Raw genomic sequence first — 24,446 nt, 5'->3', positions numbered from 1 at the left:
TTTTCTCTAAGTCTATTTTATTTTATTTAGAAAAAATTAAGGTTTTCATTTGACTCACCCTCGTATTAAACCAATCTTTTCGCGCAACTCAGCCACAACTGGTGTCGTCCCCGCACAGCGCCTGTTTCCTTCGTCTGTATTTACGTGGATCACCTGCGCAGCTCTTGACGGGAGCAGGTGGTGTCGCGGGAGGGGGTTGGCGCGCGCGCGCGCGCGCGCCTGCCAGCCGCCGCGGGGGGCGTCGGCGTCGGCGCCGGCTGCTCCGGCTCGGCGTGGCGTCGCCGCAGTTGTCTGTTGCGTGTGGCGCGCGGCGGACAGCCGCCGAGAGATGCGGCCTGCTGCGACATGGGCGCCAACACACTGCCCGCTCGCCGACGCTCCGCGCCGCTGCTCCTTGCGCGTCCGCTGCCGCTGCTGTTGCCGCTCGCGCTGCTGCTGCTGGTCGTCCAGCCCGCCGCTTCCCACCACAGAGCAGGTGCGCAAACCGGCCTCTCTCACCACCTTCTTTTTTCCCGCGTCGTCTCCGCAACTTCGAATATTCACTGAAGAAAAATAATAAAACGCTAATTTTATATTTACGGTATCTCTTCCGGACTCTGGTGGATATCGCAACTGTAGTATTAATAAGGTAGGGTGATCGGATTTCTAAAATGATAATGTGGAATACAAATTAAAAGTTGAAATGAATCGATATTTTGTGGACACTTTTATTAATACTCTCTCCATAGTAGATTAGTGTTAAACTAGTTGGTTTATGCGACAACTACACAGACCATCGTACACTTTTGTTAAAATTCGCAATAAAAATGCATCAAAATCTCTTGCATTACTGAGCGAGTAAATATTATATCGTTTTATTAATGTCACACGTAAACATATTACTTTAACATAACGAGGACTTTAACTAAGGCAGAAAATTATTATAGGTTAATATTTTAAACATAACTGCACAACAGCAACGGTTTCACGTAATAAAATTATAAACAGCCCACCAGTTGCAATGGATAAAGGAATTCTTTACCTAGGTTTCGACAAATATAAATTTGTCTTCTTCAGAAGGTAGCAATTTTACATTACTAAGGACTAATGCACCATCGCCCTTTTTACAATTGTCGGCATAGATCCATGTGTCAAAAATAAAATATAGCCCTAGAATTAGGGTTTGTCACGTAAATATAAAATAGCTCATGGATCTTGCCGACTCGATTGTGAGCTATTTTACATTTACGTGACAAACCCTAATTCTAGGGCTATATTTTATTTTTGACACATGGATCTATGCCGACAATTGTAAAAATGGTGATGGTACGTTAGTCCTTACTAATGTAAAATTGCTACCTTCTGAAGGAGACAAATTTATATTTGTCGAAACCTAGGTAAAGAATTTCTTTATCCATTGCAATTGGTCGGCTGTTTATAAGATTATAGGTTACTTAATTTCACTGCCAATTGGTCTGTAAGTTTCTCCGTGTATATTTCTTAAAAATTCTTTTTTGTCATATTTTGCAGAAGAATGTATGCCATTCAAGAGTTTAATGTTCTCAAACGGGATTTTATAAAAATCAACACATGAAATATCCTGGAAATGAATCTTCGTTATAACTATTTCCTTAACGGCTGCGACACTAAACCTCTTTTTTTCGTTAGTTCGTTAGTCATGCATGACGAGACCACTCTTTCTGCAGCAGCATTGGCTGGCCGAAGTGGCCGTGCGGTTAAAGGCGCTGCAGTCTGGAGCCGCAAGACCGCTACGGTCGCAGGTTCGAATCTTGCCTCGGGCATGGATGTTTGTGATGTCCTTAGGTTTAACTAGTTCTAAGTTCTAGGGGACTAATGACCTCAGCAGTTGAGTCCCATAGTGCTCAGAGCCATTTGAACCATTTTGCAGCAGCATTAGTGCAAAGTATAGCTAGCAAAAACGCTACTAATGAGCTGCAAATTCCTGCAGCAGTTATCGTGAGACAAGGAAGTTGAAAATCGTAGACTTCGCTCAGTTTGATTTCTTTATTCTTTGGGCATGTCCACATTTGTTCTCCATTTGATTATACTACATTTTATTTAAACACACACTTTTTCAAAATTACGGGATGGTTAGGGAAAAACGACGCAATATACGTCCCGTATGCCTTTGTCGGGACAACGGGACACTGAAGCTAAATAAGGAGCGATCCCGCATAATACGGGACTCCGGGTCACTCTATAATGAGCTATTATGCTAGCAGAAACAGCAGCCACTCGCGATTTATATTTTTCCACAAGTGAGTCTTTCAAATCGCTCAAGTGGTGGTTGTTGACAGACGCCAGCTGGTGAACAATGTGCGGCTCTTGTGTAGTATCATCACGTCTGTGAACACAATTTACAGGAAATATTCTAATGTACTATCATCGTGAGATATGAATCATTATCATAACATCTAAAAAAACTAAAAATTTATGTACCAAATAAATGGTTTTTAGACAGACTTAATGTTCACTTACGCTTTTAACGTTTAAATTTAAACTGACTTCAGAATGTGCTACACAAAATGCCGGGACGAATGTTACGCTTGATAATTAAAAATAGTTCTTGAAATGATATTTACTGTGAAATTGCATGTTAGATGTCCTTTTAGAAAGTCTAACGCGGTTTCATTCCGTCAGTGAAAATCGCTTACTTGGACTTGTTTGCTAACATTTTATAACGCTTTGGTCCTGTGAAGTTTACTAAACGTGAAGGTATAGCTGTTATATGGTACTTAGTTTCACATACAGAACGTTTATTCATGACCAGAGTTTATGACTAGAAAAATAGCGTAATTCGTGTCAGTTCTTCGTTTCAAGGGTCACAGAATACCTGGCATTTTGAAACGCTCTTATCAACTAGTTTGTTGTGCCTGTTTTTGTACGCTGTAATTCAACGAGAAAGCGAATTACTGCTTTGTGACGTATCTGTTAAGTGTGGCAGGATATCTATAGATCACCACTGCAGGAGGTGACACACATCCTTTGCTACACTCGTTCTCTCAACCATTATGATTATTCCTCTTAAGCTTTTATGTTTAAATGTAAAATGGCAGCACAGTAAGGACATTATTTATGATGAAAAGTGTTCGAACGTTAGGGGATAAAATTGCATGTATCACGTGTAAAAAGTAAACGAAAAGAAAATGAACTACTTCATATGGTTCCTCTGATACTGCAGTAGCAAAACCAGATTGACAACAACTCTTAACGAAGATACTGGAGGATAAAATATCTAATGTGAAACGTTACAGGTACCGGTAAGCAGGAAAATATAGTATTGCTTCTGAGCTATGTATTACATCGCGTGAGTGGAAAAAATATAGAAATCATGATTGCTAGACGTGTAACGAAGAATAACTGCAGCTGACATCTCACTGTACGATGACATAGGGGAATCAGGTAGTGTTTGCTACAAGCTGATTCAGACTTTCAATGGCTCTCGCCGAGGCAGTTGGATTATTAGTCAAAAATATTGTTGATACACTCATGTTTAAACTTACGCGTTTATAACACAATATTACATACGGTAAAGCAAACATTGGTCATTTAGAATTGCAAGCGATAAATTTATAAATTGTTCCAGTTTAGTACAGTTAAGTAGCAAAACAATTAATTTAAATATTCCTTTTTTCATTATATACGCAACTGAACGCAACGATTTTGACATCGTGTCATCTTGAGTCGTTATTATCACAATAACTGCAGTTCATGTCTAAGTTTATGGTCATTAAAAAATCTTATTCCTCCCCCTAAATGAACTTTTCAATCCTCTCAACGTTTACATTCGTGTGTTGGGTATTTAAAAATGTTTTTGAGAACGGATTGCAGTACATTCCTCGAGTTTCTTCGTGAAGAGTGCTTATGTCAGGCGACATTTACCAAAATAAGCACAACATAATGCATGTAGAAGAGTAATTTGTGGATGGAATTTACGAAAGTATGCACCTGTTTACTTGCATCGATATTGTCACAACTATCGCATTTTTTAATCTATACAGGGTGTCCCAGGAGAAGTGAACAATATTGAGGGGTGTGACAGGACCGGTGATTCGAAGCATAGAAGTCTAGTGAGCTGGGCTGTAAAATGCAATGAGCACTTCTTCATCGTGGACATTGTGAAAAAAATTTCTTCTACTGCAATGTCTCTGCTTTCCATATTTCGATGGATGGTAGTACGGATCAAATGAAGGAAAAATAACATTCAGTAAACATGGATTCTAAAGTCCATACCGGAAGAGCTATGAGCACTTGTTCATCTTCATTGCTGTGAACCACATCTATTCTACTGAACGAGTGCTCACAATCCTTAAGGTACGCATTTTAGAGCCTATTTCACTAGGCAGTTTTGCTTCGGATGATTGTTCTTGTCATATCACTGAATACTGACCATTCTTCCTGAGACACCCAGTGTAAATGTTATTTTCAGCACCGCCAAAACTCTTAATGTTGATCTATAGGTCCTTAAAAGGATACGAGAAGATTCCCGAATACAAATCTTATGAGGAGCATATTAAAGTGACTCGAAAGCTGGGGAAAATAATTTCATGACATTCGATAAAAATACTTGCAAGTGATCCTTGAACTGTATAATTGCTCTGAATTTAAATGTCTGCATACATGTGTCCTTTGAAGATAATTTTTGAAGGAATATCGTCATGCCTCCTACCAAAGTTTTCAGATATCACCACCATAAATACTATCACGACGTTAATAAGATCATCATTATCATCAACAACAACATAATATATCATCAGTTGGATATAAAGCAAGATTTCATGCATAAATCGTGGCTGATTGTGGTATCCTATTTGAAGTTTAAGTCACATTTGTAGCGTTTAGCTACGTGTATAATGAAACAAAATAGGAATATGTTTCATCAGTAGTTTTGGTAAATACAAACACTTTACAAACGTATAGTTTTAAATGCTGAATTAAAGAAGTACTGCAAACAATATTTTGGTTCAAATGGCTCTGAGCACTATGGGACTTAACATCTATGGTCATCAGTCCCCTAGAACTTAGAACTACTTAAACCTAACTAACCTAAGGACATCACACAACACCCAGCCATCACGAGGCAGAGAAAATCCCTGACCCCGCCGGGAATCGAACCCGGGAACTCGGGCGTGGGAAGCGAGAACGCTACCGCACGACCACGAGATGCGGGCAAAAACAATATTTTCTTTAGCATATGTAATACCGTTATAAACTTGTAAGTTTCTACATCAATGGACTAAAAATATTTTTGAATGACTATTAATCCAACTGCCTCGGCAGGAGCTGGTGAGTCTGAATCAGCTTGTAGCAGATATCTACCTAATCCCACTATGTCGTCATGTAATGAGGTAACAGTTATATATATATACTCTTCGTTATATGTCTCCCTATGATAATTTCTTTTTCTTCCTTCTTCACTCACGATGCCTAATCCATAGCTGAGAAGGAATATTAAATTTTCCTACTAACCAGTACCTAAAAGGTCTCTAATTAGATACTTTATCCGCTCATATCTTCGTTAACAGTTGTTGTCAATCTGATTTCGCTACTATGTTATCTGAGAAACCACATGAAGTAACTCATTTTCTTTTCGTTTGTTTCTTATATCTGAGACACGCAGTTTTAGCCCCTAGACTTTGAACAGTTTTCATCATAAATAATATCCTTACGTTGCTGTCATCTTACAGGAAAGATAAGAATGCTTGACAAAATGAGTGTAGTAAAAAAATCTGTGTTACCTCCTGCAGTGGTAATCTGTAGGTATCGTGCCACAGCTAACAGATATGTCACAAACTAATATGCTTTCTCTCTGAATTACAGCGTACAAAAAGAGGCTTATGTAACAGGTTGATAACAGCGGTTCAAAATGACAGGCATTCTGTGACGCGTGAAACGACAAACTGACGCGAGTTACGCTTTTTTTCTATTTGTAAACTCTGGCTATGAATAAACGTTCTATATGTCAAACTGGGTAGTATATAACAGATATGCTTTTGCGTTAATGTAATGTTCGCAGGACGAAAACGTTATAAAACGTTATAAAATGATCGACCGCAAGCAAGCGCTTTTCACTGACAGGATAAAACCACGTTAGACTTTCTAAAAGGACGTTTGACACGTTGCCAACTTCACAATAAATCTCATTTCATGAATCATCTTCAGCGTAACATTCATCACCACACTTTGTGCAGTATATACAGATATATATTTCAGTTTCGTGGAATAAAAAAATAGTTCAAATGGCTCTGAGCATTATGGGACTTAACTTCTGAGGTCATCAGTCCCCTAGAACTTAGAATTACTTAAACCTAACTAACCTAAGGACATTACACACATCCAGTGCTGTAATATACAATTTAAATTGGTAGGCACTGGTGTCAACAAGCTTAGAGCGATCACATAAACTCAAAGGAAGGAAGATTAAAAGTTGACATCGCTTCTTATCGCTTCTTACCTCGTGATAATTCTGAGGCTTCGACGCAGCGAATACACCCACACGACTGGGAAAAAATGGTTAAAATGGCTCTGAGCACTATGGGACTTAACATCTGAGGTCATCAGTCCCCTAGAACTTAGAACTACTTAAAACTAACTAACCTAAGGACATCACACATATCCATGCCCGAGGCAGGATTCGAACCTGCAACCGTAACGACTGGGAAAAAGCACAGGCTGCTCCCGTATACAAAAAGGGCAAAAGAACGTATCTGCAAAATTATGTGATCGCTCTAAGCTTGTTGACACCAGTGCCTAACAATTTAAATTGTATATTACAGCACTGAGGATGGTCACTAAGTGACCGAGAATCGATTTTGCGGTTAATAAAACAAAAAAAAAAAAAAAAAAGATATGACCAATGCTGTCTCTCCTTCCAAGTATATCCATTATCTGGTCAATGTGCACAGGACACTCCATGGAGTTGCCAATCAAGGATTTAGAAATTAGCGTTCATGATAAACGCAGATCGCCGCTATCGCATGGGATACCCTACGAACCAGGGATGCAGACTAACAGACTGGAGATTGAGAAGCTTTTGTCCACGAATCAGCATGGTTTTAGGAAGCATCGCTTGTGCTAAACTCATCTTTCCCTTTTCTCACATGATATACTGCGCAATATGGAAGAAGGGCAACAGCAGGATGCCGTATTTCAAGATTTCCGGCAGGCACTGGACACTGTGCCCCACTGCAGCTGTTAACGAAAGTATGAGAATATGGAATAAGTTCACAGATATGTGAGTGGCTCGAGGATTTCTTACGTAATAGAACCCATCATGTTTTCCTCGACGACGAGTGTTCATCAAAGACAAGGGTATCGTTAAGAGTGGCCCAGGGAAGTGCGGTAGGACCGCTGTTGTTCTCTTCATACATAAGTGATTTGGAGGACAGAGTGGGTGGCAATTTTCGGTCGTTTGCTGCTGATGCTGTGGTGTACGGTAAGGTGTCGAAGCTGAGTGACTAGGAAGATACAAGACGATTTAGACCAAATTTCTAGTTGGTGTGATGAATGGCAGCTAACTTTAAATGTGGAAAAATGTAGGTTAATGCGGAAGAGTAGGAAGAACAAACCTGTTGCGTTCGGATGCAGTATTACTAGTGTCTTACTTTACACAATCAAGTCATTTAAATATCTGGGCGTACGTTGCAAAGCGATATGAATGGGAACGAGCATGTAAGAGCTGTGACAGAGAAGGCAAGTGGTCGACTTCAGTTTACTGGGAGGATTTTAGAAAAGATTTCACCTGAAAAGGAGACCGCGTGTAGGCAGCTGGGGTGACATATTTTTGAGTACTGTTAGAGTGATTGTGATCCGTACCAGGTCGAATTGAAGGAAGACATTGAAGCAATTCAGAGGCGGGCTTCTAGATTTGTTACCCGTAGGTTCGAACAACACGTAAGTGTTAACCTAGACGCTTCGGGAATTCAAATTGATGTATCTGGAGGGAAGGCAACTTTGTTTTCGAGAAACACTACTGAGAAAATTTGGAGAAGCGGCATTTGAAACTGACTGCCGAACGATTCGTACATTAAGTGTAAGGACCACAAAGATATGAGAAATTAGGGCTCATACGAAGGCATGTAGACAGCCGTTTAGCTACTCTCTGTTTGTGAGTGGAACAGAAAAGGAAATGACTAGTAGTGAGACAGGGTATCCTCTGCCACGCACCGTACGGTGGCTTGCGGAGTATCTATGTATATGTAGAGGTGTACAGTAGACAGATTGCATGCTCCCAATTTCCGGGAAACCTTCGGCACTTTACCACACTATAGCCAACAAGCAAGCAGAGGAGAAACGCGCCTGACTCGACGACATTTTGAGTAACAGAAGTCAGTACGTTATCCTGGACTGTGAATTTTCATCAGAGATAGAGGTAGTGTCATGATTTCCCTAGGAAAGTGTGATAAGATCACTTATTATTATTAGCGTGAACGTAATCCAACCGTTGGATGGTGTGAGCAGCAGTCTCTTTAATAATGAGGCTGTTGCATCGTCTGAAAGTGATGAGTGATACTCTCAAGTAATAAGTGATACTCTCTTTCTTAGTGTGGACGACAACCTACGCACGAATTGGTAATTTCATGGTCAAGCTGATTAAAAATGTCGTGTGCCTAGGGCCTCCCGTCGGGTAGACCGTTCGCCGGGTGCAAGTCCTTCGATTTGACGCCACCTCGGCGACTTGCTCGTCGATGGGGATGAAATGATGATGATGAGACAACACAACACCCAGTCCCTGAGCGGAGAAAATCTCCGACCCAGCCGGGAATCGAACCCGGGCCCTTTGGCTTGGTCAAGCTGATGTTACACTGTGTAATCAAATGTATTCGGATACCTGGTTGAAAATGACTTACAAGTTCGTGGCACCCTCCACGGTAATCAATATGGTGTTCTCCCATCCTTAGCCTTGATGAAAGCTTCCACTCTCACAGGCATACGTTCAATCAGGTGCTGGAAGGTTTCTTGGGGAATGGCAGCTCATTCTTCACGGAGTGCTGCACTGGGGAGAGGTATTGATGTCGATCGGTGAGTCCTGGCACGAAGTCGGTGTTCCAAAACATGCAAAGGTGTTCTATAGGATTCAGGTCAGGATACTTTGCAGGCCAGTCCATTATAGGGATGATATTGTCGTGTAAAAAACCCTTCCCCCTCCACAGCCCGTGCATTATGAACACGTGTTCGATCGTGTTGAAAGATGCAGTCGTCATCCCTGAATTGCTCTTCGACGTGGGAAGCAAGTAGGTGCTTAAAACATCAATTTAGGGCCGTGCTATGATAGTGGCACGCCAAACAACAAAGGGTGTAAGCGACCTCCATGAAATACACGACCACACCATAACACCACCGCCTCCGAATTTTACTGTTGGCATTACACACGCTGGCAGGTGACGTCCACCGGGCATTCGCTATACCGAAACCCTGCCATCGGATCGCCACATTGTGTGCTGTGATTCGTTACTCCACACGATGTTTTACCACTGTTCAATCGTCCAATGTTTACGCTCGTTAGACCAAGCCAGGCGTCGTTTGGCATTTACCGGCGTGATGTGTGGCTTACGAGCAGCCGGTATACCACGAGATCCAAGTTCTCTCACCTCTCGCTTACTATATCCAAAAATTCATCTAATGACTAGAAGGAGTTGCCATTAAGAAATTCTTTTAATTTCTTTTTAAATGCTATATGGCTATCTGTCAGACTTTTGATGCTATTAGGAAAGTGACCAAAGAATTTTGTGGCAGTATAATTTACCCCCTTCTGAGCCAAAGTTAGATTTAACCTTGAGTAGTGAAGATCATCCTTTCTACTAGTCTTGTAGCCGTATAACTGCTTTTACTTTTGAATTCGTTCGGACTGTTAATAACAAATTTCATAAGTGAATCTTTATATTGAGAGGCTACAGTGAAGATCTCTAGCTCTTTAAATAAGTGTCTGCAGGATGATCTTGGATGAGCTCCAGCAATTACTCTGATTACACGCTTTTGTGCAATGAATACTCTTTTACTCAATGACGAGTTACCCCAGAATATGATGCCATACGAAAGCATAGAATGAAAACAGGCTTGGTAAGCTAATTTACTGAGATGTATATCGCCAAAATTTGCAATGACCCTATAGCATAAGTAGCTGAACTCAAACGTTTCAGTAGATCCTCAGTGTGTTTTTTCCAGTTCAACCCCTCATCAATGCATATACCTAGAAATTTTGAATATTCTACCTCAGCTACCGATTTCTGTTCGAAGTCTATATTTATTAATGGTGTCATTCTATTTACTGTGTGGAACTGTATATACTGTGTTTTGAGCACATAGTGTAGTTTCCGACCAATGGTGGGCAATGACAGCGAATGTTATAGAGAGTCGACTGCTTGTTCTCGGATGGTAGGCGTAGATGTGAACGGTTTAACTATGTTCTTTGTGCACAGTATGGCGATCCTCCATTGTGGTGATCACACATGGGCGACCACAACCTTACCGACGAATCTGTGTACCTCACTGTAGTCCAACATCGCGCCACGGTCACTTCTAAATTATCTAGATGTTGTACGATTCGACCATCGACCAAATGAAGACGTGGAATGAGGTATCTTTCAAGCTCTGCGAGGAGCTGATAAACGCTGTCTCACGCGAGTACGCGTTATCTCCGTGTCCTTTGCAGTGATCACATACGCTACTGGGCCTGGTAACAACACTTGACACGACCAACACTAATGTATACATAAAGGAAAGCGCCGAAGGTATTCAGAACGTGATACTAGATTTGTAACCAGTCTGATCGACCACTCTGCTGAGGAAGTGCTTCATGAGCTCAGATGAGAATTTTTGGGGAGTGGAGGGGGAGGGGAAAAGGGGGAGAAGGCGACCGTGTTTCATGATGAAAAACTTAAGGTCATTCAGGATAGATTGCAGAAATATTCTAGTGCCTCCAATTGCCGGCCGCGGTGGCCAAGCGGTTCTAGGCGCTTCAGTCTGGAACCGAGTGACCGCTACGGTCGCAGGTTCGAATCCTGCCTCGGGCATGGATGTGTGTGATGTCCTTAGGTTAGTTAGGTTTAAATAGTTCTAAGTTCTAGGGGACTGGTGACCTCAGATGTTAAGTCCCATAGTGCTCAGAGCCATTTGAACCAATTTGCCTTCAATTTTCATTTCGCTCAAGGGTCGTGAGGGCAAAATACATCTACATCTACATCTACCACTATACTCTGCACGCCACCTTATGGTGTTTGGTGGAGGGTACTTTTACTATTGTCACTTCATCCTTTTCCTGTTCCAATCGCGTCCAGTTCCAAGATTGCTGAAAAGCCTCCTTGTGGACTCGAATGTCTCTCGTTTTATCTTCACGGTCTTTTCGCGAGGTGTACGTAGGAGTTAACAATATGTTGGTTGACTATTCTAGGAAATTATACTCCCGGAATTTTAACAGCAGATCATGCTGCGATACACAACGCCAGTCTTGCAGCGCCTGTTGTTGGAGCTGACTGAGCATTTCCGTGACTCTTTCGTGCTTACTAAATGACCCTATAGCGAAACGTGCTGCTCTAGCAATATCTGAGTGTTGGTCGAATGTGTGCTTTGTAAGCTACTTCCTTTATTGATGGACTAAACTTCCTGAGGAACCTTCCACTGTATCTCAGTCTGGCATTTGCCTCACCTGCGATTAATTTTATGTGGTCGTTGCTCTTCAAATCGCCTTGTACTCGTACTCCTAGATATTTTATGGAAGCAATTGCTTCCAGTGGTTGTTCTGCAATAAACCACAATAAAGGGTATTTGTGTCTATGTATTCGCAATACGTTTACATTTGTTTATGTCGAGGCTCAATTGACATCCCTGCACCATGCGTCTATCCTCTGTAGGTCTTCCTGCATTTCACTAAAATTTCGAAGTACACTCTACCATGCACTGCACAGTGGCTTGCGAAGTGTATATGTAGGGGTAGATCATTATGGGTGGAGTACAAGCTTGAACTGGAGGTACTACAAGCCCACTCTCGCTACACACCCATCCTGCTTGGTCCGTTACGATATTCCTTCGTCACACTGCACAATACAAGTTTATAACTGGCTCTGGTTGCTGCTTCGACTACTGACCGTTATCTATAGTTAAGTCAATGTTGTCTTTATTCAGATTACTCTCTTTCGTCTGAATGGCTTAGTAGGTATACGGTTCTTAAAAGGTTTTATTTCATAACACTGAAACACAGTTACAATAAAAGGTGATTATTTATTGTCAACGATATATTATGCTAAATTCATCAAACAAAACGGTCTACTATGTAACACGATTTCTTTCCGTATTTTCACAATGAAACTTTATTTTTAATACCGGTGTATAAATGTTATTTCTACCGTAGTCGCTAATGCGAAATTTCTGTCTCGAATATCAGTCCCAGAATCCATTAACTACAACTATCCACGAATACCACACGTCCACACTCCTCGAACGCCAGCCAACGACGACTTTCGCACGAAAACTGACTGTGCGCAGATTAAACGCTACAACATATCTGTTGTTGCGTGCCTTCCAGGAACTTGTATTAGGCGAGTTTGAGAAGCCACGTAACCCCAAATCCGGATGGGAGGACGGAGATTTGAACCTCCTTCCTCCAAAATGCATGTCGAGTGTCTCAAACACTACATCACTTTACTCGGTACCAGTTCACGGAGAACACGGCGTCGATATTTGGTAATACCAAGGATTGCCGCCATGGTAGCTCAGCGTGTTCGGTCAGCGAGTTCGCTGCCCACTGTAATAAAAAATTGAGTGAACGAATCAACGATCAAATTGAACGGGGGGCGTGGGACGTCCGCCCAGAACAAATACAACGAATAATAACGAACAAAATGAGTTGAAAAAGGATATTATTTTGGTGTCAGGATTGGATTTCGTCTGTTGAGACTCATACGGTGACTAGAGCGCGTATTCAAGAAGCGACTGCTTCATTTTTGAAAGTTTACAGTAAAGGGAGGAAGACAGGAGTGCAAAGCACGTGTCTCTACAATACTGCCATGTAGAATGGTTTGTACAGATGTTCACAGGCCAATGTCCTACACGAGTGATATCTTTAATCATGATTAAAAGCGTTGCTGTAAAATACCAGTCAGTATTATGTAACTATTTCGAACTGCAATTAAAAAAAGGTAACGAAAGCGAAAAATGGCTTCCGATTTATCTGTAAGTTATAACCGAAAATTCAATGCTGCCGAACGAGAGGTCCTATAACGTCTAACGCAGAAATAATACAGCTCCAGAAAATATAATAAACAGAAGTTCAGTGCCTTCTGGCTGAATTCTGTAACTATCATGCTAAATGATAAGAGACTGCGGTAGCATCTGTGCAATAAGTTGCAGTGCTAGTCTGCCAGGTATTTTCCTCTGGGGCTACCGGCAGATGAAACGTCGGTTTTATCCAGTCATTGCTGTTTTACAATATGACGCAGCACCAAATCCAGAAACGTTTTATGTCAACTGATTCAGGTCATGCAAGCCTACACACATTTAAGACTTTCAGATTCTTTGCTCCTTATACTGCATATGAGGCTATAACTCGGAGGATATCACCCAGAATAACAACTGAATAAAGTCCTGTTCAACTCAACTATGAACTACTCTGATCTACTGCAGGTACGGTCGTTTTTAAGCGTCTCCGCTATTAAAGTACGTTTCATAACGCTGCTAAACTGGCGAAGAAACGATTGTGTGGACAAGAGATGAACTCTAGTATGGTTCTCTCTCCCCCCCTCTCTCTTAGATTTCCGTTGTTTTCCAGAATGCCATAAATCAAAGATCAGGCCCGGCCACGACGTGCCAAACTTCACGCGTGCAGCTTGTCTGGGCCTCACGAGGGCCAAGGCCTTGCCTATCACTCGGCATTGCTTGGTCCATCTCAGAAGTAGCCGCAATAGCGCGAAAATCATTTAGCATTACGGTGCGGCATTTTTCGGTTGGCACACCTCTCAGAGTTCTTCAGAGTCTTGGCAATATATCGTCATAATCTTTTAAAATGAATGGAAATAGCAGAAAAAGGGATGAGAATTCTCAATGCGTATAAGCGACGGGTTCCACATATTTGCTATGAAATGACGTTGAACATCATGCGGAAAGAATTTAGAGATGTTGTTGACAACGAAAGAAAAAAATTACAAGGATCGATGGAGGGGATTCATTGTTCTGTACATAAAAAGCACTTTGCGGCTAAGCATGCATGCCTAGAGCACGTGAACAAATTGGCCGCATGACCAGCAAAATTTCTAAAGTCGCACGCATTATCCCATTGACACTTGCAACTGTTTTCAGTGGAACTGAACGAAGAGTATGGAGACTTCATATATTACGGTAAATTACGTTTGATTAAGTCAAGGGACATGCCGGGCTATTCCTGAATTTATGACGGAAAAAGGAGTAAAGGAATGACAAATAAAACATCCAGATGGATTGCAGACTTGACATTTTAAATGGGCTTGACTGCACACAGTCCACAGTAAGGCATTTCAGGATAATTTCTTTCTGATTTGATGCAAGTGTATTTAATAACAAAATCGCGTTATAGAAGGGACACATTTTGAAAAAGACAGTCCAGTTCCATAAGCTCACTGACGTTAAACGCAACGCGAGGTTTGAAGAATTCTTAGTGGTCTTGAAAGAATTACCAGAATAGTTTCATAAGGGTTTGGAGGACTCTGTAAGTCTTATATCAGTTTCCGAGCTGTTTGCTGTCCCGGCTGAAAGCGTCCCTGTACATATGCTGAAGTAACTGATTGATCTGCAACGTAATTCCAGTCTTAGTGAAAAATGTTTTTACTTTAAAACTGTCCAAGGCATCTATATTGCTTTCTTCAGGTAGAGTTTCCAAGTCTCCTTGACGAGGTTGCAGAAGTGCTACAATATTTCGATAGACATATTTGCCGGCCGCTGGTGGCCGAGCGATTCTGGCGCTACAGTCTGGAACCGCACGACCGCTACGGTCGCAGGTTCGAATCCTGCCTCGGGCATGGATGTGTGTGTTGTCCTTAGGTTAGTTAGGTTTAAGTAGTTCTAAGTTCTAGGGGACTTATGACCTCAGCAGTTGAGTCCCTTAGTGCTCAGAGCCATTTGAACCATTTGATAGACATATTTGTGTGAAAGACCTTATTTCACTCACTAAATAAATCGCGATTATCTGGCAAGTTGAGTGCGAAACTCAGTGAAATTGTCTACATCTGTCCGTATATGGACAGTTTGTACCACTCAAAAATTATAACGTGTCTTCAGTGCACTAGAAGTAATTAAATAATACTAAATTTGTTTTGTTTGTGATCCATGGTGTTGAGAAATGTGAGATGTAAAACCAAGTCGTACGCAGTGCGACTGCACTGCTATTTAAATGTGGCGCATTTGCAGTTTTGCCCCCTCTTCCCACTCTTCTCGTTCAGGTAGCGTGCTGGGGCGGTTGGGGAAAAGTGCAACCAAAATCTTGGCTGCCCCTGTCTTGGATCATAGATACATAAGCCAGAAATGATAAGTATTTCAGAATTGTAACAATATTAGTGAATTCTCAGTTATTTAAAGAACCGAACTATCACAAATAAAAAGCCTGATTACCTGATAAATGAGTTAATGTATTAAATATGTGACGTTAAACACGCAAGCGAGAAAAGTTTAGAAAAAGACTGAAATTATGTTTAAAGTTTGTTGAAAGCCTCTAAGTGCCCTCATTATCCAGAAGGAAGTCATTCACAAGATGTGCACGATGCGGGCGCGAATTGTCGTCCATGAAGACGAATGCCTCTCCAATATGCTGCGGATATGGTAGCACTATCGCTGGGAGAATGGCATTCATGTATCGTACAGCCGATACGGCGCCTTCCATGACCACCAGCGGTGTCCGTCGGCCCCACATAATGCCACCCCGAAACAGCAGGGAACCTCCATCTTACCGCCATAATCCGTAGGTAGCGGTCATCCACTGCAGTAATAGCCCTTGGGCCTGAGCGAGGAATGACATCGACAGATCTCTCTGTATCTCCTCCATGTCCGAATAACACCGCTTTGGTTCACTCCGAGACGCCTGGACATTTCCATTGTTGGAGAGTCCTTCCCGGCACAAAGTAACAATGCGGACGCGATTGAACTGCGGTATTGAACGTCTAGGCATGGTTGAACTACAGGCAACACGAGGTGTGTAGCTCGTTCCTGGTGGAATGACTGAAACTGATAGGCCTTCGGACCCTCTCCGTCTAATAGGCGCTGCTCATGTATGGTTGTTTACATCTTTGGGCGGATTTAGTTAAAAAATGGCTCTGAGCACTATGCGACTTAACTTCTGAGGTCATCAGTCGCCTAGAGCTCAGAACTAATTAAACCTAACTAACCTAAGGACATCACACACATCCATGCCCGAGGCAGGATTCGAACCTGCGGCCGTAGCGGTCGCTCGGCTCTAGACTGTAGCGCCTGGAACCGCACGGCCACTCCGGCCAGCCGGTGGGTTTAGTGACATCTCTGGACAGTCGAAGGGAGTGTGTCTGTGATACAGTATCCACGGTCAACGTCTATCTTCTGGATTTCTGGGAACCGGGGTGAAGCAAAACTTTTTTTGATGTGTGAATTAATACCTGAAGTTGTACTTCACCGCTACGGATAAAAGAAAGTTGATTATACGATGCGTACACTTTCATCGTCCCGTCAATGTAGTACATTTTCAAACACGATCCCACGCTTACTCCTAGTTATCTAAATGAGCTGTAGTGAAAGTCTAAGACTTTTTTACTTTTGTTTTTGTATCGGAAACTCTAATTTAACTGTGTACGAAACTGAAATTAAGAAGGGCAAACTAGCAGAACATAGAACAATTACAAACTGTCACTTTCATTTGAAAACAACGTAGTACACAATCGTGTAGCCAGCGTTCACTCAACTTTTAATATGTTTCTCCTTGTCTCGTCTAACTAAACCCACAAGCTTTTTGTACTCTTGATCTTCGTTTTTCCCGTAACAAAAGTGTCACTAATCCTGCCGTTTGCAAATAGCATGTTTTGAAATGAAATCTAACAGAATAACATTTTTATGAATGCTTCGTTGTTATACTTTAAGTCCAACCACATGTGAAAAGAAAAGAGTGGACGTGCTTGCAGACAGTTTCGCACGCAGAAACAGCTGCCTAATAGCAGATTTGTGCAGATCATCAATAGAATACTCCGACACTTTTCTTATAGTGTTCTGGCGCATTTGCGTCTTCTTTTTTACTTAATATTCCATTAATTTAATAACGTTAAGGCCAAGATATCGTACCTGATCGTCAAGACATTTTTGTTATAGCATACTTCAACCACGAAATAGTAAAAAGCCCACCATAATTAGATGTTCAGGATCGAATCCTGGTCCAGCACACTATTTTAATAACACAAGAACTCTACATGTCATTGTGTTTGACATTCATGTGGATAAGCCTTGACTGTTATGGACGCTGCGACAATTCGTCTAAAATCTGTCTTCTGTAGTTACCTTAGACGAGGAGCAGAATGGCGCTTAGTACAAAGTTTAATAAACTTTCTTGACGTGCATTTGATTCAAGAGGTGATAGGAGGAAACTACGGCGTAAAAATACAAAATTTATTTCCACAATTTATTAAAGACTCGTGATTTCTTCGGTATCATATGGAGTGAAATTTGTCCTGAATCGCGTTTTTCCTAGAAGGGAGAACTCAACATATAATCGTGGATAAAGAGTTATGGACGGATCTAGAAATTACTTCAATCGTGGCGAAGGTACAATATTGCAGTGCCTGTGTTGTTAAGAAGTACTACGCAATGTTCTTTCTGACATGCATGCATGCCCGAAGGAATAGGCAGTGTGGCAACTACAGCCGTTATGAAATACACGAAATGTATTCGCAGTTGCGAATATGGGCAACCATCAGCTGTATAAGTGAATGACGACAATGAAAATTTGTACTCGATCAGGACTCGAACCCAGATTTCCCGTTACACGCGAGCCGTTGTCTTAACCAATATTGGCTCTCCGTGCACTAGTCACGGCCAGACCCAGACTTCCACACGTCGTCGTTCATGCGTCACAACATGCACTCATACGCATTACCTGATTTCCGTGCAGGGGGACGACATTCTAACTGAAAGTCGCTACCTGGTATCGACACATAAATATGATATTGCAGTTACTGTATTTTAAGAAGTACTATTTATGCATGTCCGAAGAAACATTTCATCGTACTTCTAAACAATACAGCCACTGCAATGTCGTATTCATATCCCGATACCAGGCAATGACTTTGAATTAAGATGTCCTCCCACTGTACGGGAATTACATTACGTGTACGAGTGCAGGTTGTGAAGCACGAACGAAGAGACATGGAAGTTTGGGTCTGGCCGCGAGTCATGCACGGATAGCCAAAACTGGTTAATCCGCCTGCTCGCGTATAACGGGAAATCCGGGTTCGAGTCCTGGCCAGGCACAAATTTTTACTGTCGACATTTCATTATAAAGCTGATGCTTGTCCATATTCACAAAAGCGAATACATTACATATAGTGCCTAAGTTAACTCTTTTGCGCTTGAGGTAAATGATGATAGAGAGTTGGAAGAACCATGTCAAGCTGTAAACAGAATACTCACAGCTCCTCCACCTATAAGTATGGGATTTATCGTGGCTGGTACTTAACTTAAAATCGACGGTAAACAGTTACAATGTTAAAGCAAATGCAATTTATCTGTTAAAGTGTAGAGACTACGCAGTTTCGTAGTATCCACAGTCTGTCTGTTTCTACAGTGCTATAGACTGTCTACTGTTTTGAGTAACTTGCTAAGACTCTACCTCCAGTTTTACACACCGCCATAAGGAATTGTCGCAGAAAAAGAAACTCGTCTGAAGGCGACGAACCGTAAAAAGTGTAGCACATTTAACCATCGATCAGCAGTAACAGAACCGTAGGCCAGTGCCCCGCAGGGAAACATGGAGATGCGTTGCCAACTTGGCAGTTTCGCATCAGAAACACATCGTCCATTTTTATAGTGAGCATGAGCCAACAGATTCATTTGGCCAAATTTACCCATTGTTCAGGCCAGGTCGCTCAGGGTCCTTGGCTTATAAAGCGCGTAGCAAGGAGAACAAGTAGTCAACCCCGTTGCATTTCCTTTATTACGTCAAGGAAAGTCATTTGTTTCACCTGTTTGACGTGGGCGGGTTACACCGAGGACTGCATCTCCTCCCCATGACGATGCAAAGCGGAGCTAGTGGCTGCAGCAAAGCGCCCTTCGATAGTCCTGGAGTTTTCGATTCCTCCTTGTTCGCATATACAGTATACTCAGAGCGGCCTCGCCCTAACCTCCAGCGCACGGAAGCGATCGGTAATTTTCCATTGATATGGACAACGGGACTTAGTCTCTAGTACACTGGTACACCGAATGATGTACCGGCTACGTTGTTGATGACAGTAAGGGCAATGCCGCTTGACACGTAACGTCAGCGCACGCCGAAAACCGCGTCCCGCTAAGTAAAACAAGGAGAATGTGTAACGCGGGACAGGCTCTCGCTACGCGCGCTGCCATTCACAGGACGGTACCTCGTAATTCCCGTGTCATCGTCAGCAGCAGTAGTTGACGCTGCAATTAGAGCGTGCTCCATGTGACTGACATTCGCCGCTTCTGTGGCCGGAATGGGCGCCTGTTTCCCGGTCGCTACGAGCCACCCGAGGGGCTCTCGTATTCAGTTGATTTTATTGCCAATATGTTCTCCCTAGCAGCCTTGAGTAAAATTTCAACGTCGCTGATAGTCGTAATACCATTCTAACGCATCGTGGAAGCGTTGATGATGGGAATTATTTCCGAGTTACCCGCTGTTTTTATTATTCCAGACTGACTAGTTTCGAGCAGTGTCATCTGTCGCCAGATCGCTTATAGCAGTTTCAGAGTAACCATTGTTAACAGAGCTATCAATTATCTTATGACAGTGAAATTCAGAGTTCGGTTAAGGTTGGTTACTACGAGATACTGCCCAAAACTGGCCTGTCGGAAACACACTGACTACGAAAAAAAAAAAAAAAATAGAAGAAAGAAATTCCAGCACCAGGAAGGAGTTGCGCTACACAAACAACAGTTGTTAGGCCTGTTAGTAAATCTGAAAGATGATGCCCATACAAATTTCGCGCCAGTGCCATAAGTTCAGCACACCATCCTCCCGGCCTTTATTGTATTAGCAGACATGTTGCCGCTACTACTAGGTCATGTAATGCCTCATTTGACATTAGGAGGCTGAGTACATCCCGTTCCATTGCTTCCATGAGAGAAAAATCCCTGAGGTGCCACGTCACGTAGTAAATTAATTGTCACTGAGAGAAACCATCGTTTCGGACACAGCTGCCGCCGCATTCCTCTTGGTGCTCTTGTTTTCTTGCATACTTTTCATTTTCGATGCAGAGAAGGCTGTTCGACTAATAACCCATTGTAGAGTGAGGGACGTCTCAATCAAATACTGGAGAAACTAGTATTGGAACAGAGGGAGTGCCAGTTGGAAATTTTTAGGAGGGGATTTCTAGTTCCAGAATTTGCCTCAGAACCGAGGGATACTTCCCAAAAACCTTGGTTAGAATCGGAGGACTGAGGTATTTTTATTTTAATTCTGGGACTATACTGAAAGCGAAGTGTACGTGAAAGTATATTTGTTTGCATGTATACAGAGGAAAGCTGGTGACCTGTTCGACATATGCGGTGTACCTATGTGTGTACTATTACAGAATATAGAGTATACCGCAAGGAAAGCAGAGGGCGGCTCCTTCGATTTGTATCAACTCAAGCGTTGCGCTCGACGCCATACTGAAATCGAGTGAACGTGAAACGGTACCTGCTTACTGCAATTGCTCAAATTGGACGTTCTTACGAAACGGGACTAATCCAACCGTCTAAATGAAAAGTTTTACGAAAGAAAATGCTAATGAAAGAAATTGTGATAAATCTTTAATTAAAACTTAGATGTTTTAAATTTATTACTGTCCACACGTGAAAGCTGTGAACTGTCACTGCGTTAAGCTTCAAATGACAATGGAGTTACTTGGTCTTCTAAATATCTTTTTTTTCCTTGCAGCAATTTCAACTTAATTCTTAATTTTTCTTTTCTGAGACTGAGCTGTAAATCAGCTTCACTTCCAATAGGAACAGTTATTAAGGGACACTGCAAAAGTTTCCGTATTTGTATCAGATCTGGAATTTACATTATGTTTTCAACCTGAAAGTAACACATGGGTATTACTTTAAATGAAGGCAGTAAGCTGCATTAAAATTTAATTTATACAGCCTATAAGTTCACTCTAATATGTTACGTAATATGAGTCATACTCGTTAAATAAATGACGATTGATAAATGTCGTACAGAAACTTTTGTAAAGCTTTGTCCTAAATATGAGCATTCCCTTTATGTAACTGTTCCGGTGTAGTATGTCTTCTTCTTCATCAGTGTCTTCCGGCAGTAGTACAACAATAGGTCGCGATCACTCTTTTAAGAAGCGGCTTCCACGAAGTGTTCACGACTGATTGTGAGAAGCAGCAGGCTGCGGGACAAGCACGTGGTGTGCTCAGGTAGCGCGTTCGGCGCCAGCGTAATCAAATAAAATACTTTAGCTTCTATTTTCTCCACAATGTTGTGGGATGAGGCTTTCTTCCGACTTTCAAAACAAGTTGTATATGTTAGCTACATTTGATAAACAGCAACGTATCAACTAAAATGAATCATACGTAAGGCAACCAGCGACCACGTTTTTCAAAGCAAACCCTTCAAACTTTTTGCTGTAGCATGTCTGGAAATTACGTATCACAGTAATTATGATCAGTACCGAAAGAATAGACACGTCATCATCAAGTTGTGATACGAAACTATAAAATGCGAAATCAATTTTGTGTGCCATTTACTTCCCCCAGACTCGAATGAGGTGTATTACATACAGTAGTGAAGGAAATGCATAAATGCGAAACAGGTCGTTTTTGATTCTTTTAAAGAGAAAAGATAATCTTTACAAAAAACGAACTCCAGAAGTTGATGAAGCAATCTTTATTTACACAGAATATTTTTTACAGTTTCATGGCTTTTATTGTTTACAGTAAGAAAATCTAAAAATTCGTTTTTCTCGTGTATTATCAGCCAGTCGCGAAAACCGCTCATTACTTTCCTGTGTGGTCGGTCTTTTCTGTTGCTACTGCTCAGGAGCGCCCATACCTAGGGGGAATTGCGGGGGCTGCTCCCCCCCCCCCCTAGCTCACAAGGAAAGCAAAAAATACACAATAGTCTTGTGTTTTTCTTTCAAGAAAATGATTTAAAGGGCGGTATTACGTAAGTTTTTAGCAGGGTCACAATTGGAACTTTTTTATGGATACTTATAAGTCGCCATTCGTCTTCCAAAATATTAAAAATACACCTACCACCCTCCCTACAAACTAACCTGTAGGCAGTCTTGCTACTGCTCATTATAAATTTCTAATTTTAACAGTACATCAAGTAACTGTTTAGATGTAGGTAAGGCCAGCAGCTAAAATTCACAATTAATGAAATAAGCAAAAAGTATTTGCTTGCCTTGAAACACAGCTGTTTACTAGGTTTTCAATTTGGCAGACTCCGTGCATGTGCACTAAATTTTGGTACATGGATTACAGGCGACATCTCGTTCTTTATACGCCCCATTGCCAGTCGAGGTGGCCGAGCGGTTCTAGGCACTACAGTCTGGAACCGGGCGATCGCTACGGTCGCAGGTTCGAATCCTGCCTCGAGCATGGATGTGTGTGATGTCCTTAGGTTAGTTAGGTTTAAGTAGTTCTAAGTTCTAGGGGACTGATGACCTCAGAAGTTAAGTCCCATAATGCTCAGAGCCATTTGAACCATATACGCCCCATTCTGCGGTGCTATGTTGTCGATGATCTCCTATTTTTCGTCGTTACCTCTCTGCTGGGTGTGACGTTACGTCACAATAAAAAAACTGTTGCGATTCTTCAGCTTCTCCTGGCGAAATTCATGACGAAATAGTTCACTGGTAAACTGCCGGATGTCAGTGTCCAATGAGTGCAATATTTCGGCAAGCGACAACGTTGACATCATAAGGTGCACTGAGTAACTGACTGCATAGGGACTGGCGCGGAGCTTTCTTCCCGTCTTCCCCTCCCTCCGGCCAGCCACTCTGTCAGCTGTTTGCGCCTAGCATTGCCTCCCCTCGACACGTTGCTCCGTCCACGGTTCGCGCCCAGGGACGCGTGCTAGCAGAATCTCTGCTGTCGCTCCGCTTGCCCCCGAACTCGATTCGGTGTGGGATATCTCTTCTCTCTTCTTAACATTAGAACTCTTTACCTATAATAAGTACTAGCGATGCGTAAAATGCACATGCAGATCTTTAAACGAAGTATGTTTATGACAGGTGTGAATATTACCGAACTGTCAGTTTAATTAGTCGTGGTTGCAAAACACTAACTCTTAGTCGTTACAGAAGAGTGGAGCAACTGGTAGAAGCCAACCTCAGGGAAGGGCGGTTTGGATTCCAGAGAAATGTTGGGATAAGCGAAGTACACTACTGGCCATTAAAATTGCTACACGAAGAAGAAATGCAGAAGATAAACGGGTATTCATTGGACAAATATATTATACTAGAACTGACATGCGATTACATTTTCACGCAATTTGGGTGCATAGATCCCGGGAAATCAGTACCCAGAACAACCACCTCTGGCCGTAATAACGGCCTTGATACGCCTGGGCAATGCGTCAAACAGAGCTTGGATGGCGTGTACACATACAGCTGCCCATGTAGCTTCAACACGATGCCACAGTTCATCAAGAGTAGTGACTGGCGTATTGTGACGAGCCAGTTGCTCGGCCACCATTGACCAGACGTTTTCAGTTGGTGAGAGATCTGGAGAATGTGCTGGCCAGGGCAGCAGTTGAACATTTTCTGTATCCAGGAAGGCCTGTACAGGACCTGCAACATGCGGTCACGCATTATCCTGCTGAAATGTAGGGTTTCGCAGGAATCAAATGAAAGGTAGAGCAACGGGTCGTAATACTGTTCAAACTGCCGTAATGCGAACAAGAAGTGACCGAGACGTGCAACCAATGGCACCTCATACCATCACGCCGGGTGATTCGCCAGTATGGCGATGACGAATACACTCTTCCAATGTGCGTTCACTGCGATGTCGCCAAACACGGATGCGACCATCATGATGCTGTAAACAGAACCTGGATTCATCCGAAAAAAATGTTGTTTTGCCATTCGTGCACCCAGGTTCGTCGTTGAGTACATCATCGCAGGCGCTCCTGTCTGTGACTCAGCGACACGGGTAACCGCAGCCATGGTCTCCGAGCTGATAGTCCATGCTGCTCAAACGTCGTCGAACTGTCCGTGCAGATGGTTGTCGTCTTGCAAACGCCCCCATCTGTTGACTCAGGATTCGGGACGTGGCTGCACGATCCGTTGCAGCCATGCGGA

General features: G+C 42.4%; 1 protein-coding gene across 1 annotated transcript in view; it reads left to right on the top strand.

Annotated features, from left to right (window-relative positions):
- The first annotated feature begins 345 nt into the window (after positions 1 to 345).
- LOC126455032 (lachesin-like) overlaps positions 346 to 24,446 on the top strand; it is a 1,182,593-nt gene continuing 1,158,492 nt past the window's right edge. The window contains exon 1 of the mRNA XM_050091144.1: positions 346 to 475. Coding sequence (XP_049947101.1) covers positions 346 to 475 — 130 coding nt within the window. The remainder of the gene's footprint in view (positions 476 to 24,446) is intronic.

The sequence above is a fragment of the Schistocerca serialis genome, chromosome 1 (assembly GCF_023864345.2).
Source record: "Schistocerca serialis cubense isolate TAMUIC-IGC-003099 chromosome 1, iqSchSeri2.2, whole genome shotgun sequence".
NCBI classification, from domain to species: domain Eukaryota; kingdom Metazoa; phylum Arthropoda; class Insecta; order Orthoptera; family Acrididae; genus Schistocerca; species Schistocerca serialis.
Note: the sequence above shows the minus strand (reverse complement) of the source record. Positions and strands in the feature narration are given on the sequence as shown.